The following is a 17,981-nucleotide window of genomic DNA, read 5'->3' as shown; positions in this document are numbered from 1 at the left end:
TCAGTCACATTTGCCATCGCGGCCCCTCTCTCTCTCTCTCTCTCTTTCTCTCTCTCTCTGTATGCTTCACAAATAAATATACAGGTCCCTACACCTATACTCTACTCTACTATACTCTACTAAGAATAAATTTCAGACTTTGAATGTATCACGTTAGGGTTCTAATGATAATAGGTAATCACAGCTTTGGATTAGGTCTGCATTAATCAATCTTCTTTAATGAACTACTGACTTATTTGTTGTCAAATTAAAACTTAGGTTATATCTAATGCGTGGGTAACCTTTCTGTGAGTCGGACAAAGTTGTACTAGTGACGTCAGCACGATTGCTCACCGACCTTTGGCGGATTGGGCCGAATAAAAGGTTTATTACCCCCTATTGTTGAGTAGCTATTCAAAGGACCATTCGGCACGTGCACCTTAAATTGGTCATGAAGATGTTAGTAGGCCTAATTCAAAATATAATCTATAATGCCCTTGTATAGGGAAATCCTAAGCTAACAAAAAATTACTCTAAAAGAAAGGAGAACAAAATAGAAAAGCAGACTGGTGAAAATGAACGAATAAGGACAACAAACAAGACAATTGTTAATTGTTTAAAGTTGTAATTATTATTAGCCAATTGTGTCAGAAAGTAAAGAGGATAAAACAGTTGAAAATAAAATATCGTTCTTTCGAAACACGATCGCAACTACTTTCGCAATATCATCACTGATCAGGAGCAATTTCAATACCCTACTGTATGCCCCATAGAAAATAATGTTCTTAATACGTAATAAGCATTTTTAATGTTCGTACATTTCAAAAGGTGACGTAACAGGCCAAGAAAAATACCTTAGGTTGATTTTCCGAAAGCAGCTGCGATCGTGTTTTAGGGACGAATCATTTATAGTAAAACAATACGTCACCGGAATGTGGATCACAAGGTCCGCGGTTCGGCACTAATGTCCTTTTTCGATCATATTAATCTACATTTGCCACACCTGGTACCTGGTAGGATTGAAATGCACTGTGCGCTGATTACGGCTACGGGAGCTAAAGCTATAGGGTAATAATTTCCAAAGCTCTTTGGAAGCGCATAGAGACGTTATAAAATGTGATATGCGCTATTCAAGAACCGAATATTATTATTATTACACGATTTTCTGCTACTACCTTGACTGCAGAGATGGTTCTACTATTGATAAGATTAATAATAATAATAATAATAATCCGGTTTTTTTTATATAGCGCTCAATACACCGATCCAACGATGTGCCTAAGCGCTTTACAGATATATTATTACCCCGGTCATCGGATTCAGGCTTACCCGCACACAATGTGTGCACATTTTCCACTCCCTGGGGAGCATTCCAGCCAGTCGCCATTTTACACTTGCTCGTCCAACCATATGAACGTTCGCATCCTACCGGGTACCCATTTAACACCTGGGTGGAGAGTAGCAAGTGCAGGTAAATATCTTGCCAAAGGATATTAGTGCCGTGTCGGGATTCGAACCCTCGACCTTCGCATCTACAGTCAAGCGCACACCGCACATACCCTGGTGTATGTACAGCCAGTGTTCTTTAAAAAATATTCGTGTGATTATCAATGGTGTTACCCCCAAATGTAATTATATTTTGTAATTGTCAAAAGAAAAAGGAAAGTTATTCAATGGTCATGGGACGAAGGGTTCCTGAAGAAAAGCAAGTCTTGAAGAAAAAACAGGTGGAGGAAGCGAGAAGACGGCAATGATTAAGACAATTATTGTATTAGAGAGAGATATACTGCATGCTTAGAAATAAGGCTTGTAAAAGGCCTATAAATGACCTCTTCTCACATCATTATTCAGTAGATGAAATCATGCTAATTTAAGCAGTACTTATTAAACACAATCGTGTTGACCTAAATAAAAGAGACACATAGAAGAGATTTGTTTAATTTACTTTCATACAAGTCAAGCTAGCATAAAATAGGATATAATAGTTTTCGGTACCCCGCCGCCAAAATAATGTAGAGTAGTCAATTCATTTTTCCGTCGGGACCGGTAGATATAGAAAGGGAGAGAGAGAGGGGTAGGATGAGAAAGAGAGAGAGAGAGAGAAAGAGAGAGAGAGAGATAGAGTTATAACCTAGCGCCCAAAATGGATAATATTGATGAATGGTTGACGTCAGTCGGGCAAGTGGTCGATAGCCTCAATCTGTTGAGGAGTCAAAAGGAAAATGGAGACCACTTATTACTCGCAAGACTCCCCGTCCGCTGGCATCTTGCAGACGAAGGACATCACTTCGTTGCAGTACATGTCATTCCACGTTTGTTGATCATCGGATTCAGATCCAGTGCGCCAGATGTGGACGCAGTCTTCCACCTGTTCACCCTGGTAGTAGCTGTTGTTGGGTTCTACAGGCCTCCATTTGTAGAAATCACCCTGGTCGGTATCGTCAGAGTTCTTCCAGGGCCCGTCAGCCACAGTCTGGTGAAGTCCGATCCATATCCCGTAGATTGGATTGCGGTCTTCTCTGTTATACTGAAGAAGTTTAGGAAGAGAAATCATATCAGCAATTCCGAATTCTTTTCCACGGTAATAATTGACAGAGGCCCTTTGGAGACACTACAAGCACCTTTTTTCTAAAATAGAAGGTAAAAAATAGGAGATATACGACTTTAAGTCCTATCCCCTTGAATCGCCTTATGATACCGAAGAGCAATAGCGCTTTTATCTCAATGGCAAAAATAATAGTAATGATAATAATAGTAATACTACTTCTATTAAAGTAAACTTGTAACATTGACATTGTTGAAGGTTGATGAAAAAACTGCGTAATTTCTGTATGCAATGTTACTTAAACTATTTTTTTTACTGTACCCTCCAACATGCAAACAAATCCTGACAAATTCTCAAACCACAAAGATATTAATTGTTTTCTTTAAAGGCGTCGCTGTGCAACACCCTCTAGCAGTAAATTATCCCAACCAATTTTTTTTTTCCAACCCTTTTTACATGAAAATAAGTTTTTTTTCCAAATCTTTCAGCACTTGAATGCTTGGAATGGTATATAGAGCCAATTCATTGCTTTGTGAAGATTTGCATTCACCAAAATGTTAATTCAATTATAATGACATTTAGAATTCAGGAATCGATCAGATAAGTTTTTCCCAATTTTTATCTTTAAAAAATGGTCTGTTTTCACTCAAACTTTCAGATTATCTTTAATTGTACATCTAACACCATTTTCTCTCATCTGAACAATTTTAACAAGTCCCAATATGTTAACAATAATAATAATACATGTAATAAGAATAATAATAATAATAATAATAATAATAATAATAATAATAATAATAATAATAATAATAATGATAATAAAAATAATGACAAAAATAATAATAATTAATTATAATAATAACAAGAACAATAACAACAATAATGATAGAGATGATGGTGATGATTATGATGATAGTAATGACAAGATTGGATCCTTATATAGCGCTCACGTCTGGAACATTGCCACTCCTGTCGCTCTGTTATTATTATATTACCCTGGCTTTAGCACTGCTGTTCTTACAAAGCTCATCCTTTAAATGAATTCTTGCCGGGTACCCATTTACCTCACCTGGGTCAAGTGTGGCTAAAAATGCTATGGATTAATGTCTTGCCAAAGGAAGGTCATTTTAATTAGCAACATTCTCTTCCTCTTGGTAAATTCTTCACTTGATCTCTTGAAATTTAACTATGCTGGCAATCTTATATCTGGAATAGCATGACTTTCCATGGGAAAAAAAGTGTAAAATCTTACCACCCAATCTGGAATGTCGTTTATGGACACGCTTGATTTGAACATCTCATAAACGAAGCGGTTCTCTGCAAGGCTATGGATCGAAGCTAGATGTCCCACTCCAGCGCTGGTAAAGGCCTCATTGCATCTGGCTTCAGCAGCCGACCATGTCAATCTATCCCCCTGATAACGATAGCAGTTCCCTCCGAATAAGTTCCAGAACTCAGGGCAGCTGTAAGCGGCGTTGCCCACGGTCGACATGGCGACAACACTGATCAAAATGAGTATCTTCATGATGTCGTGCTGTGGAATGATGATTCATAATTATTTATGTTGACAATGATTACTTTTATACAGTAAGCTTGCGGGTGCACCATGTGTGAGAGAGAGAGAGAGAGAGAGGATTAAGGAGTCCTGAAAAGGACTCTCGGTAATCTTTCTTGGGGGTGTGTAGTCCTGAAAAGGACTGTTTTTGTAGAAAAAAGACTGTTGGTTATCTTTCTTTAATAGCTTATAGTTATTAGGAGAACTATAGCGCTTGGAGAGGATGAGTGGCGGGAGTGGCTTGACGTTTCGAACAGGTTGTCTATCCGTCGTCAGGAGTGGAGAATAGCTGGCGTGCGTGAGCTTAAGTCACCGGGGTGCACCCGCAAGCTTACTATATATCTACATCACCATGCAAGCCGACACTTACAAGCAGCATCTAATGATTACTTTGTTTACCAAGGAACTCCTCATCAGCATCAGTGATGCTCTTGGGGGGGGGGGGGGGGGGGGGGTTGGAATTACCAGTAAAGGCTAGGTACCCTATTTATCATTCTTAGATACTTCATATTTCACCTACACAATCCTTTTTGTTTTAAAGTTTACGGTATCAGTTTCTGTTTTTTATAGTTTTGTTTATGTAATATTTAACTTATCCATATTAATATGTTCTTAATTATATATTATTATTCCGTACTTCACTTTACTTTCACACAATATGGAATACACATTTGTCCTAAAGTATATGTGACTTTTACATGTTTTTTTTACACATATTTAATATATAACATAAATATGTATATATATATATATATATATATATATATATATGTTCTATTATCTTTTTATATTTCATTTTGTTTCTACTATACAATGTGTCCCAGAAAAAAACAAAACCGAGAATTATCGATGTTTTATTATAACTTAATAACAACTATGATAAATAAATGACACATATTCCTAAAGCTTAGATCCTCCTCTATCATGATTTGTTGCAACTCATATGATGCATATATCACGCATGAGTGATTAAAATCAATTTTAAGAGAGGAAACCAAAAAGCCACTAGGCGGACGGTATCTGAATTTCAAAGAGAAAATCACATTTCTCAATGACACCTCAATCAGAAAAAAGAGCCAGGAATAACAACGTTCTGTTTGAGGCCTACCAACAGATTTTGATGTTCATAACTTATTTTGATTGTTATCTTTTATGTCTATCAAAAAAAAGTTTTAGTTTATTTTCTATGTATTGTTGAGTCTACTTCACATATCTATACTTTTTTTTTGCTTTATACAATACGTTATGGTATTAAATTTGTCATATATTGTTGATATGTCATTGTTTTGTTGCTTTTTATCAACACGGCCCTGGTTTAAACCGGTGTTCGAACTGTTTCGGGCTTTTACCGTGCATAAATATAATAAATTCAACTCAACTCAACTCATTTACACCTATATCTGACAATATATATATATATATACATGTATTTTTACACCTTTATCTGACAATCAAGCAAAGAGAAGAAAAATCACATTTCAAAGGATATTTAGGTTTAAAGTTGAAAAGGGGCCCTTTTTTGTTCTCTTGACGTACCCCCCCCCCCCCTTCCACACACACACGCACACACACTTAATCAACCTGTGGGTATTCGGACTAAAGCAGAGAAAGACGAAGATGCCGTATACACGGTATGATAAATTTATCATGATGATTTATATTATTCTTTTGGGAATAATATTATATTATTGGGAATATTACACATTATTTCTCAAAGAAATGGCCAATTTGATAAAAAAAACTCTGAGGCCAGTATTAACGAAAATTGTAGGCATTTTTATACAATACCGTACGCTATTTTTCTTTAAATTTGACAACTATAACTTTGTATGATATAATTTATGAAAATCATATTATAAACTTAAGTGACACGTATGCCTATACACGTATGTAAATCGTCCAAATTGATGCGGACATTCTTATGCCCCCCCCCCCCTCACAAATACACGGGCGGGATGATACTAATTAGTTTTATATTACGTAAAAGGATCTAGGCCTATATAAAACGCTCTCAAAAATGCATTCAATACAAAAAGATATTTGAATATCAAACGCCACTATATTCATACAATATTGATATTTCGTCAAGGGGAAACCGCTTTTTAATGTTTGCCGTTGCGATATTAATTAATTTAATTTGATCATTCTTAAAAAGGTTAATTGGTCTTACCCGATTTCCTTTCAATCTTGTCGAAGTGGAAGAGTTGCCAAATTTCTGAAACGATCGTCAAACAAATTTGAAGTACTGTCGAGATGAACTTTAGGACGTCAACCATAAAAATACGACTGAAGCTTTGGTGCAAATTATATCAGGTATAATATCTGTTCTGCTTTTAGGTGATTTAGGTGCAAAGATTAAGAAAAGGTGTCGCGGATAGCGCATGCGCTTTTATCCACGTCGGCAGTAAGTACTTGACATTGAATTGATTCACTCTTATCAACCAAGAGTAAAATAAAGATACGAAACGTAAACACGATTATACAGTACAAATGCAGGCACCAGAAAGTCTCAAGAAGCCAGATCTAGTCTTCAGGGGGAGAATTGAGACAGGCAAGGACCGAGTCATGGGCAAACCCTAGTTCATATTTTGAAAATAAATACTGTAAACTGAGTAGTAGGTAGACGCTAGCAAATGAAAACCTCAGATATAAGACTCTTGACAATAGTATAACGAACCTTTAATTTCCTTGATACATCTGACATTACACTTACATGTCACGGGAGAGGATTTTCATAGATATTGATTACTACCTGTATATTTATTGACCTCCTTTCCTCTTACCTTGTGAACCTGAGATTGATGTGGGAGAGAGAAGCGGAGAAATGGGGGAGGGTGAGGGTGTGTGTGTGTGTGTGTATGTGTGAGGCAGAGAGAGAGAGAGAGAAGGGTTGGGCGAAAGAAACATAGAAAGAGCAAGATGAAAGGACGTAAGTATAATGGGGAACGGAAGTCACCCACACACACACGCACTTATCTGCCCATGATCTCTCCCCCACACAAATACACTCTCACCAACCAACACGCACACTAACTAATAAAAAAACGATTGTTCCTTTATTTCCTTTAGTTTTTAAGATATCGAAAGTTTTTTCTCATCTCTTAATTTCTGAATTGTTATACAAAAGTCATAGCTCTTATTCCATTCCTGTTCCCGTGTATGCAGTCTGCGTACAGACAGTTCCATTCAACAGAGACTGCCCTCATCAAAGTCTACAATGATCTGCTACTGGCTGTCGATAGAGGGCTAGAGGCTGTTCTGGGTTTTGCTTGATTTCTCGGCTGCTTTTGAAACCATAGATCATGCCAAATTGATGTGTCGTCTGCGTCATGATTATGGATTTGATGGAAAGGTACTGCAGTGGCTTGCTTCTTACCTGGAGGACCGTCATCAAGTTATTGTTGTCAACAGAGTTCCTTCTAAAGCATTCCCACTCCCCTGGGGTGTCCCCCAAGGATCCGTTCTAGGACCTCTGCTCTTTTCACTGTACACGGGTCCGCTCAGTGAGGTCATCCATGCTCATGATGGCGTAATGCATATGATGTATGCCGACGATACGCAACTGTACATAGTGCTTAAGCAAAGTGATGCTTCCAGTTGCATTTCCAAGCTCAGCAGATGCGTCAGTGACGTGAAAAGCTGGTCCTGCGGCAATAATCTTGTGTTCAACGGCACAAAAACAGAAGTTATGCATATAACTTCCATGTTTCGCAATTCCAGTGTGCTACCTGATCTTGACATGGATGGCACAACAATCACTCTTTCCCAATCTGCCAAGGATCTGGGAGTCACGGTGGACAACGTGCTAAATGTGAACCAGCATATACGCAACGTGTGTCGTATCGCAGCTTTCGGGATCCACAAAGTTGGAAAACTGCGAAAATTTCTGGATCAAAGTTCTACTCATCGTCTTGTTAATGCCCTTGTAACTTCCCACCTTGATTACTGTAATGGACTATTAATCAATCTCCCTAGCTCTCATTTAGCCCCTCTTCAACATATTCAGAACACAGCAGCACGCCTCATCACACGTACAAGAAAACATGAACACATCACACCGATCATTCGTTCACTACACTGGCTCCCCCTCCAACAACGTATCAAATTCAAGATTCTCATGCTGACATACAAGGCCTTTCACAAACTTGCTCCCTCATATCTCTCGGCACTCATCACTCCTAAAACTCGTACTTCATCTATGCGTCTCAGATCGTCATCCACAGCACATCTTCATCTTGCCCCAGGCCCTCGCACCCACACCCGCTATGGAAATCGTGCCTTTTCTGTCTGTGCCCCCCAACTTTGGAACAATCTTCCCCATGAAATACGCGAGTCCCCAACCTTAGAGACATTCAAAAGTAAACTTAAGACTTATCTGTTTAATATGTAATGTAATGTAATCATATTTTGTTTGTTTAACTATAAAGCTTTATGTAAATATTAACTATTATTATTGTATTATTGTTATTAAGAATTTGTTATTATAATTATGTATCATGTATTATATTCTTGTAATTTGTAAGTTAACATTACTTTAATTTTATTTTTTGTTAAGCGCTTAGAAACTTTGTATTAAGCGCTATATAAATGTAATTTATTATTATTATTATTCCTTTTACCTATATTATTCATTAGATATGACGCAAGCAAGGGTTAAATTTATAAAGATGAACCCCTTCTATTTTAAAAGTTAAATTTAAAATATAAATCAGAGAAACAGTAATACAAAAAAATATTATCATTGTTAAAATGTAAGCGGTGTTGAATCGGTGCCATTAAACAAGTTTTTGTAGCGAAATGTACCATCCCAAATCAAAATAATCTAGTGACTGACATCCCAGCGTCTCTTTAGTTTTGCGTTCCTCTGTTGTTCCAAAAAGCGGAGACTCATGATCTAGACGGCGCCATCTACACCGATAGTATGTCACGTGATGATGTTAAGTAAAACCCACAGATTCGTATTCTATTAAAAGAAAATTCAAAACAGCTTCGGATTCTGTTTTTGTTTATGATGACAAAAAAATATCTCAGTACGAAGTACATATCCAGGAATTAGAAAAATTATTGATTTAGTAATGGTTCACTATTGGTTTATTCTTCCAATTAATGAAATCTATAATAATAAAACATTTTGTTTTGTTTTAAAAGAAGATGAAATAAATATGATAGATAGCCTCCCCGCTGAAGGAAAGAAGTCTGATTGCCTAATCATAGTATTTAGGCCAAATCCGGGGTATAATGATTTTGTGCAAAACGGAAAAAAAATATTCGTTTAGAAGCAGAGATATACCATTTAGGCTAATTATGATATTAAATATACCAATACAGCCACTTTTTAAACTATTGTACGCCTAACATTTGAATAAATTTGTTTTTTAACAGAGAGAGATGGGTTGGGGTGGGGAGATAGGGCGGGAATATATAATAACAAGATTTGTTGAAGTTTAAAACGCGTAACTGTCTTAATCATATTTGGTAGAATGGAGGATCGACCTAGCAAAAAGTTCGTCCGATATTGCTTTCAATTTAAACATAATCTCTCTCTTCCAAAAGGTAGGGACTGATTTAAGACACAAAACCCATATTCTCTCATTTCCTTTCGCATTATATATATATATATATCTATATATATATATATCTATAAGGATCTTTTTCAATTTCAAATTTAATTGCCCAGATCCTGAAAAAAATCCAACTCATTTCCACATGCTTTCTTCTAGCTACATACAACATAATAAAATGCAAATGAAATGTGAAACCCTTTCTCATTCAAAGAAATCATTGCCGTGGTGGACACTTTCCCTTGATAGTACCGCACGTCATCGACATATTTCCAGATTAATGCCTCAGTCACATTTGCCACCGCGGCCGTGGGGTCTAGCTAGAGCCCCCCCCCCCTCCCCCACCCAACCCCACCGACTCCCCTTTATTTCTTCCTGTCTCTCTCTCTCTCTCTCGTTTCCTCTCACTCTCTCTCTCTCTCTCTCTCTCTCTGTACGCCGCACAAATAAATATACACGTACCCACACCCATACACGATACCAACAACGCACCCACAACATCACACTCTCCTCTCCCATACACCATTAAGGCGGCACCCAAGATAACCAAAGCGTTCTACGGCCACCCCATCAGCTCTTCTAAGAATAAATTTCAGACTGGACTTTGAATGTATTACATGTTACGGTTCTAATGCTAATAAGAAATCACAACTTTGCATTAGGCCTGCATTAATCAAGCTCCTCCAAAGAACTACTGACTTATTTTTTTGTCAAATGAAGAGTTATATCCAACTTGCGGTTAATACGTGGGTAACCTTTCTGATGGACGGACAAAGTTGTACTTGTGACGTCAACACGATTGCTCACCGACCTCTGGCGGATTGGGCCGAATAAAAGTTTCTTACCCCCTATTGTTGAGTAGCCATTTAAATGACCATTCGGCACGTGCACCTTAAAATGACCATGGAGATATTACTAATTTCAAGTATATGATATCCTTTAATTGTAATTGCCCTCAAAGGAAATCCCACCTTAATAAAAAAAAAATACTCTAAAAGGAAGGAGACAAAATAAAAAAGCCGACTGTTGAAAATTGACCGAAATCGGACACCAAATAAGACGATTGTGAATTTGTAAAAGTTGAATTTATACTATAGGAATGGGAACTTCAATTGGGTGACTCGTTCATGTCGCCGTGGGGATACTCTTATTTTTCTGCCTTCATAAAAATGAACTTACTATAAAGGATGGATTTCCCTACTTAAAAGACATCGTCTGGTTTGGTGAGGTCTGTGCAGGACTGTAAACTTTTCTTGTTATATTCACTTTCAACTTGATCGTTTGCTGTAGATTTACATCACATAGCTTAATGGACATCACTTTAAGAATGGTCTTTTCCATGTCATTCACGTTTCTCCAACTTTTATTAGTCAATTGTGTCAGAAAGTACAGAGGATGAAAATGTTGAAAAGAAAAAATATAATTCTTTCGGAACACCATCGTAACTACTTTCGCAAAATCATCACTCAGGAGCAATTTCAATATCCTATTGTATGCCCCATAGGCAATAATGTTCCGATTACGTAATATGCATCTTTAATGTTCGCACATTTCAAAAGGTGACATACCAGGCCAAGAAAACTGCCAGTTGAGATCGTGTTTAGTTACGAATCGTCGGTAGAACAATACACGATTTTCTGATACTACCTCGACTACAGAGATGGTTCTATTATCGATAAGATTAATCATATTTGTCAACGCTTTTGTTGCATTAAATGGAATAGATATTACACATCATGCTGAGGATATTGGATTTGGTTCATCAATAATGCTGAAAGCCAGAGGGATATAAACGCGTACACTTTGATGTATAAAGCCAGTGTTCTTGGAAAGATATTCGTGTGATTAAACAATGGCGTTACCCCAAAATGCTTTTTTTCTTTTAATTATCATAAGAAAACGAAAAATTATTCGATGGACTTTAATGGAGTCCTGAAGAAAAGCCGGTCCTGAAAAACACACACAGGCTGGGGGAGATGACAGCAATAAAATATATATGTTGTTATTGTATTACAGAGCGATATATACTGGCTTAGAAATAAGGCGTGTAAAGGCCTATAAATGACCACTTCTCACATCATTATTCGGTAAATAAAATCATCCAAATTTAAGCAGTATTTATTAAACACAATCGCGTTGACCTAAATGAAAGAGACACATGAAAGATTTGTTTTTGTTTTACTTTGACTTAACTCAAGTTAACATGGAATAGGACATAATAGTTTTCGGTACTCCGCCACCAAAATAATGGAGAGTAGTAAATTCAGTTTTTTCTATCGGGACAGGTAGATATAGAAAGGGAGAGAGAGAGAGAGAGAGAGAGAGAATAAAAAAAGTGAGAGAGAATTATAAAATAACACCCAAAATGGATAATATTGATGATTGGTTGACGTTAGTCAGGCAAGTGGTCGAAAATGTGGACCACTTATTACTCGCAAGACTCCCCGTCCGCTGGCATCTTGCAGACGAAGGACATCACTTCGTTGCAGTACATGTCATTCCACGTTTGTTGAATGTCGGAGTCATCATCAAAGCGCCAGATGTGGACGCAGTCTTCCACCTGTACATTGTAGTAGTTGTTGTTGGGTTCTGTACTCCTCCAATTGAAGAAATCACCCTGGTCTGTATCGTCAGAGTTCTTCCAGGGGCCGTCAGCCACAGTTTGGCGAAGTCCGATCCATACCCCGTAGGCTGGACTGGGGTCTTCTCTGTTATACTGAATAAGTAAAGGAAGAGAAATTACATCAGATTAAAGCAGATTTTTTTTGTAATGGTAATTATAAAACATTGGCAGGTGCCCTTGGAGAAACTACAAGCAATTTTTGCTTGGCAAAAGAGGAGGGAAAAATAGGGGACTTAAAGTCCTATCATTGAGGAATAGTGCGCTAGCGCTTTTATCTCCAAGACAATAATAATAATAACAATGGTAGTAATACTACTATTACTACCACTTCTACTACTACTACTACTAATAATAATAATAATGATAATAATGTTAATTAATTATAACAACAACAACAACGACAATAATAAAACAAAATAAAACAATAATGAAATTGAATTGAAGTTGATACGAAATTGGAAACTTATATAGCGCTTACGTCTAGAATACTACCACTTCTGGCGCTCTGTTATTATTACCCTGGCTTTAGCACTGCTGTCCTTACAGAGCTCATCCTTGAAATTAAGTCTTGCCGGGTACCCATTTACCTCACCTGGGTCAAGTGTGGCTAATAATACTATGGATTAATGTCATGCCAAAGGAAGTTCATTTTAATTAGCAACATTCCTTCCTCTTGTTAAATTTTTCATTGATCTCTTGAAATTTAACTATATAATGGCAATCTTATATCTGGAATAGCATGGTCTAAGAAAAACATAGTGTAAAATCTTACCACCCAATCTGGAATGTCGTTTATGCCCACGCTTGATTTGAACATCTCATAAACGAAGCGGTTCTCTGCAAGGCTATGGATCGAAGCTAGATGTCCCACTCCAGCGCTGGTAAAGTCCTCATTGCATCTGGCTTCAGCAGCCGACCATGTCAATCTATTCCCCTGGTATCGGTAGCAGTTACCTCCGAATAAGTTCCAGAACTCAGGGCAGCTGTAACCGGCGTTGCCCACGGTCGCCATGGCGACAACGGTGATCAAAATGAGTATCTTCATGATGTCGTGCTGTGGAATGATGATTTATAATTATTTATGTTGATAATGATAATTTTGTTTCCCCAGGGAATCCTCACGTTTTTAAAGAAAAAAACAAGAAAAACATACTGTTAATATAATAATAATAATAATAATAATACATAACATTTATTAGGCGCTTAATACTGATGTTTCTAAGCGCACAGTGTTCTGATTAAGAGAAGACTATAACCCGTAGAATTAAATTAGAAGAAAAAAGCAAAAATACAAAAGTAACATAGATAAGGTAAGAAAAACAGTGGAAATCAACTAAATAAAGACAAATATGGTGCGCACCTCCATTGACCGGCGCACAACTGCAATTTACAATTTGAAAAGATAGGTTTAGAGATTTGAATTGAGATACAGAGGGGGCGCAGTGAATAAAGGCGGGCAGTTTGTTCCAGAGAGCGGGGGCAATAACTGAAAAGGCGCGGTCACCATACCGGGTGTTAGTGCGGGGTCCAGGTGTTAACAGTAATGTGGAAGATGAACGAAGTGTTCGTGACGACGTACGGGAACGTAAAGATATGAGATCGGAAAGGTAAGATCTATTTCTGAAAAATTCCGGCGGCCATCTTAAAAAATAGCCCGACTGTCAGGAAAAATCTACCGAGCCGCCATTTTGAGCGGCCATTTTGAAGGAAAAAAGAAGGCATCGTCCTCCTTCCTATTTTTCAAAAAGGCAGGAATCTAAACATTTTTTTTTTTTTTTTTTTGCGGGGGGGGGGCTCATGCTCTACGGGGGGGGGGGGTAAAATTACTACGCCAGCTACTAAAGGCCAGGTACCCTATTTATCATTCTTAGATACTTCATATTACACCTACACAATATGAAATCTTTTTTGTTTAAGTCTATTAAATATGTGTAATATGACTTTGTACACATATTTATGTCTCAAGTTCTCAACCTATTTCTTACTCGTTTATATTTGGTTTTTCATCGACGCGATACGGTATCAGTTTCTGTTTTTGTTTAAGTTTTATTTATGTTATATTTAACTCATCCATATTCATATGTTCTTAATATTGATTATTATCCCATACTTCATTTTACTTCTACAAAATATGGAATACGCATTTGTCCTAGAGTATAATATGTGTCATATATGACTTTTACATGTGTTTTACACTTACTTAATATTTAACATAAACATTGTGTTCTTAACTTATTTATTATCTTTTTATATTTCGTTTGGTTTCTACTAAATTCAGACCCAAGTGGCGGATCCAGAAAAGGGGGGAGGTCCAGGGGGCCCGGCCCCCCCCCCCACCCTGGGGAAAAAAACGTGTGAAAACAAGTTAATTTTACCTTCTGGGGGAGATCCCCCCCCCCCCCTGGCGCTCAAGGGGGGTGCGATTTTTTCAGATTTTTGAGGGCCCGTAAAAAAAATGTGTTCACCAGGGGGCTCTGCTCTGTCCCCCCCCCCCCCTGGTCCCCACCAGTGGCGGATCAAGGGGGGCCCGGGGGGCTAGCCCCCCCCCCTTGGGAACAAACGTATGAAAACACGTTAATTTTACCTTTTTTTTTTGGAGAGGGCCCCCCCCCCCCCTTGGTACTCACAAGGGGGGGGGGGCGCGATTTTTCAAATTTTCGAGGGCCCAAAAAAATATTGTGCTCACTCTGAGAAAGAAGTATTTGCCTCACCGTCCTTAACTGTGGAAGTTGTCCCATTTTTTGACGTGAAGTATTTAAAGTGCCTCTCTCCCCCGCCAATTCCTTTTCTTCTTGCCTATTTTCTATAATTCTTTTTTTAATTTCTTGAGGAATTGGGGGTCTATTTTCAGTTGAACTATATTTAAAAATCATATTTTTTGTTAAAAGAATAATGTGATTTAACCGTTGTTCTTCTCCCGCATTGGATCTTTTTATCCCGATATGAATTTCTTGCCAGATTGAGTGTAGATTTTTTAACGCTGATAAAGCAAAAAGGTCACCGCAGTCTTTTCAAATGTTTGCTACCTTTTCACAGGGAAATGTTCATAGGTCTTTTCGTGTTTATTGCAAAAGGAGCAAAGATTGCTCACTGCATGTTTGAAAGTGTATAGATGCTTATTTGTATAAATTAAATTTTATAACATTTTATATTGAAATCCCCTCAGCTTTCTGTCCAGAGTGGATTTTCGGGGTCTTAAGAAAATTGTTCCCGTGTCATTTTCGACCATATTATATGTACGTTCTAAGTTGCTTGTAACACTGATAAGATTTTTTCGTTCTCATCTTTAACAATCATATAGCTCCGTTTAGTCTCATTTGACAACGCCCCCTATCGTCAGAGTCCAGCAGCCTATAAACATGTTAGCCTATAGACTTTTACCCCCCAAAATCGTTAAACATTCTTTTTGTTATTTTGTTTAAACGAAAAGCACATCCAACCCGACGTACGTTATCACTAGCTCTTTCATTGGAACCCTCATGTCCCATTGACTTTTGAAAGTTTACCCGCCGTAATTTGGTCAAAATAGGTCGCCAGCTCGCCATTGCCTATATAACACATGTGCAACAAGTCGAACTTTGGACGCAATTTGCCACTCGATTGTAAGGTTATAAGTCAAGCACACGAAGGATAACAAGCATGAATTATCATAGATCAGTTCTGATTTGATCATTATGTCCATTTCAGCCAACCCCCCCCCCACCGTAATTTTTCCATTTAGTATAGGCAAGCATTTTGCCGAGGTAAGCAAAAACATGAATATTCATGAACACCATGGACTATTCGATTATTTACAGAGGGGTGCAATTGTGCACCACATCAAACTCCCCTACTCACAGTCAATTATTTCATTGTATTGTGTAGTTTGGTAGGTTTATTTTACTTACTGTTTAATTATCAGATATCAATGCTAGTTTAAAGATATGGAAAAGATTCTTGTATTTTATATTTAGCAAAGCAATCTCACATACAAAATCACTATCAAGTGTCGTCTGATCCGCCGATTGCCGTCTGCTATATATACGTTCAAGGCACATTTATCTGTGGACTGTGATGTACACAGTTTACTCGTCATTGTAGATGTATGATTAGCCATCTGTCATGTAGTATTCTTTAATTGTTGACACACATACAATTACCACACACATGAACACTCTCACTTCCCCTCCTCAACACACCATTTCCGCACACCCGGTTCACACATCATACTCAATGGCATATACACCCTGCAACATAGTGGAACATTCGAGTTCGGTAGTGACGGCGAGCGAAAATGAGACAACCGGAGCAATATGGTACGATATACAAAGAGTGGGGGTTTTCGTTAATAATAAATTCTAAACTTAATCCGGTATCCTCACAAGGATGTTCATATATATTCAAAAGAGTTTTTCATGAGAATGGAATGCCTTCATATAACTGTTTTATTATATTTATTTCAATGTTGTTTAAACCCATTTTCTTAAATTCTGTGATAGATTTCGAGTCACCTTTTCTATCAACAATGTGATCTTAATTAATATAATATGATCATTCTTGAAAAGGGTAATTGGTCTTACCCGATTTCCTTTCAATCTTGTCGAAGTGGAACAGTTGCCAAATTTCTGAAACGATCGTCAAACAAATTTGAAGTACTGTCGAGATGAACTTTAGGGCGTCAACCATAAAAATACGACTGAAGCTTTGGTGCAAATGATATCAGGTATAATATCTGTTCTGCTTTTAGGTAATTTAGGTGCAAAGATTAAGAAAAGGTGTCGCGGATAGCGCATGCGCTTTTATCCATGTCGGCAGTAAGTACTTGACATGGAATTGATTCTACCAATCGAAAACTCGAATCTTCACTTGATTCACATCAACCAAGAGTAAAATAAAGATACGAAACGTAAACACGATGCTGGCACCGGAAAGTCTCAAGAAGCCAGATCTAGTCTTCAGGTGGAGAAATGAGACAGACAAGGACCGAGTCATGGGCAAACCCTAGTTCATATTTTGAAAATAGATACTGTAAACTGAGTAGAAGGTAGACGCTAGCAAATGAAAACCTCAGGTATAAGACTCTTGACAATAGTATAACGAACCTTTAATTTCCTTGATACATCTCACATGACACTTACATGTCACGGGAGAGGATATTCATAGATATTGCTTACTACCTGTATATTTCTTGAACCTACCTTACCTTGTAAACCTGAGATTGGTGTGGGCGAGAGTAAGAGAGAAATGGGGGAGGGTATGTCTGTGTGTGCGTGCGTTCGTGTGTGTGTTTGTGCGTGTTTATGTGTGTGTGTGTGTGTGTGTGCGTGTGTGTGTGTATGTGAGGCAGAGAGAGAAGGGATGGGCGAAAGAAACATAGAAAGAGCAAGATGAAAGGACGTAAATATAATGGGGAACGGAAGTCACCCACAAACACACACACTTATCTGCCCATGATCTCCCCCCCCCCCCCACACAAATTCATTCTCACAACACGCACACCAACTAATAAAAAAAACGATTGTTCCTTTATTTCCTTTAGTTTTTAAGATATCGAAAGTTTTTTCTCATCCCTTAATTTCTGAATTGTTATACAAAAGTCATAGCTCTTATTTCATTCACTTTACCTACATTATTCATTAGATATGACGCAAGAAAGGGTTAAATATATAAAGATGAACCTCTTCTATTTTAAAATTTAAATTAAAAATATAAATCAGAGAAACAGTAATACAAAAAAAT

General features: G+C 37.6%; 2 protein-coding genes across 2 annotated transcripts; both read right to left on the bottom strand.

Annotated features, from left to right (window-relative positions):
• Positions 1-1,464: 1,464 nt before the first annotated feature.
• Positions 1,465-6,461, bottom strand: LOC576152 (alpha-N-acetylgalactosamine-specific lectin). The gene is made up of 3 exons (XM_776489.5): positions 6,250-6,461; positions 3,777-4,058; positions 1,465-2,506 (listed from the first exon to the last, which is right to left on the bottom strand). The coding sequence occupies exons 2-3, from the start codon at positions 4,047-4,049 to the stop codon at positions 2,216-2,218; spliced, it is 564 nt and encodes a 187-aa protein (XP_781582.2). The 5' UTR covers positions 4,050-4,058; positions 6,250-6,461; the 3' UTR covers positions 1,465-2,215.
• Positions 6,462-10,973: 4,512 nt separating this feature from the next.
• LOC762957 (alpha-N-acetylgalactosamine-specific lectin) lies at positions 10,974-16,977 on the bottom strand. Its single transcript, XM_001198780.4, has 3 exons — positions 16,823-16,977; positions 13,036-13,317; positions 10,974-12,356 (listed from the first exon to the last, which is right to left on the bottom strand). The coding sequence occupies exons 2-3, from the start codon at positions 13,306-13,308 to the stop codon at positions 12,069-12,071; spliced, it is 561 nt and encodes a 186-aa protein (XP_001198780.2). The 5' UTR covers positions 13,309-13,317; positions 16,823-16,977; the 3' UTR covers positions 10,974-12,068.
• Between the last annotated feature and the right edge of the window lie 1,004 nt (positions 16,978-17,981).

Source organism: Strongylocentrotus purpuratus, unplaced genomic scaffold (genome assembly GCF_000002235.5).
Source record: "Strongylocentrotus purpuratus isolate Spur 01 unplaced genomic scaffold, Spur_5.0 spur5_scaffold_2, whole genome shotgun sequence".
In the NCBI taxonomy this organism is placed as follows: domain Eukaryota; kingdom Metazoa; phylum Echinodermata; class Echinoidea; order Camarodonta; family Strongylocentrotidae; genus Strongylocentrotus; species Strongylocentrotus purpuratus.
Note: the sequence above shows the minus strand (reverse complement) of the source record. Positions and strands in the feature narration are given on the sequence as shown.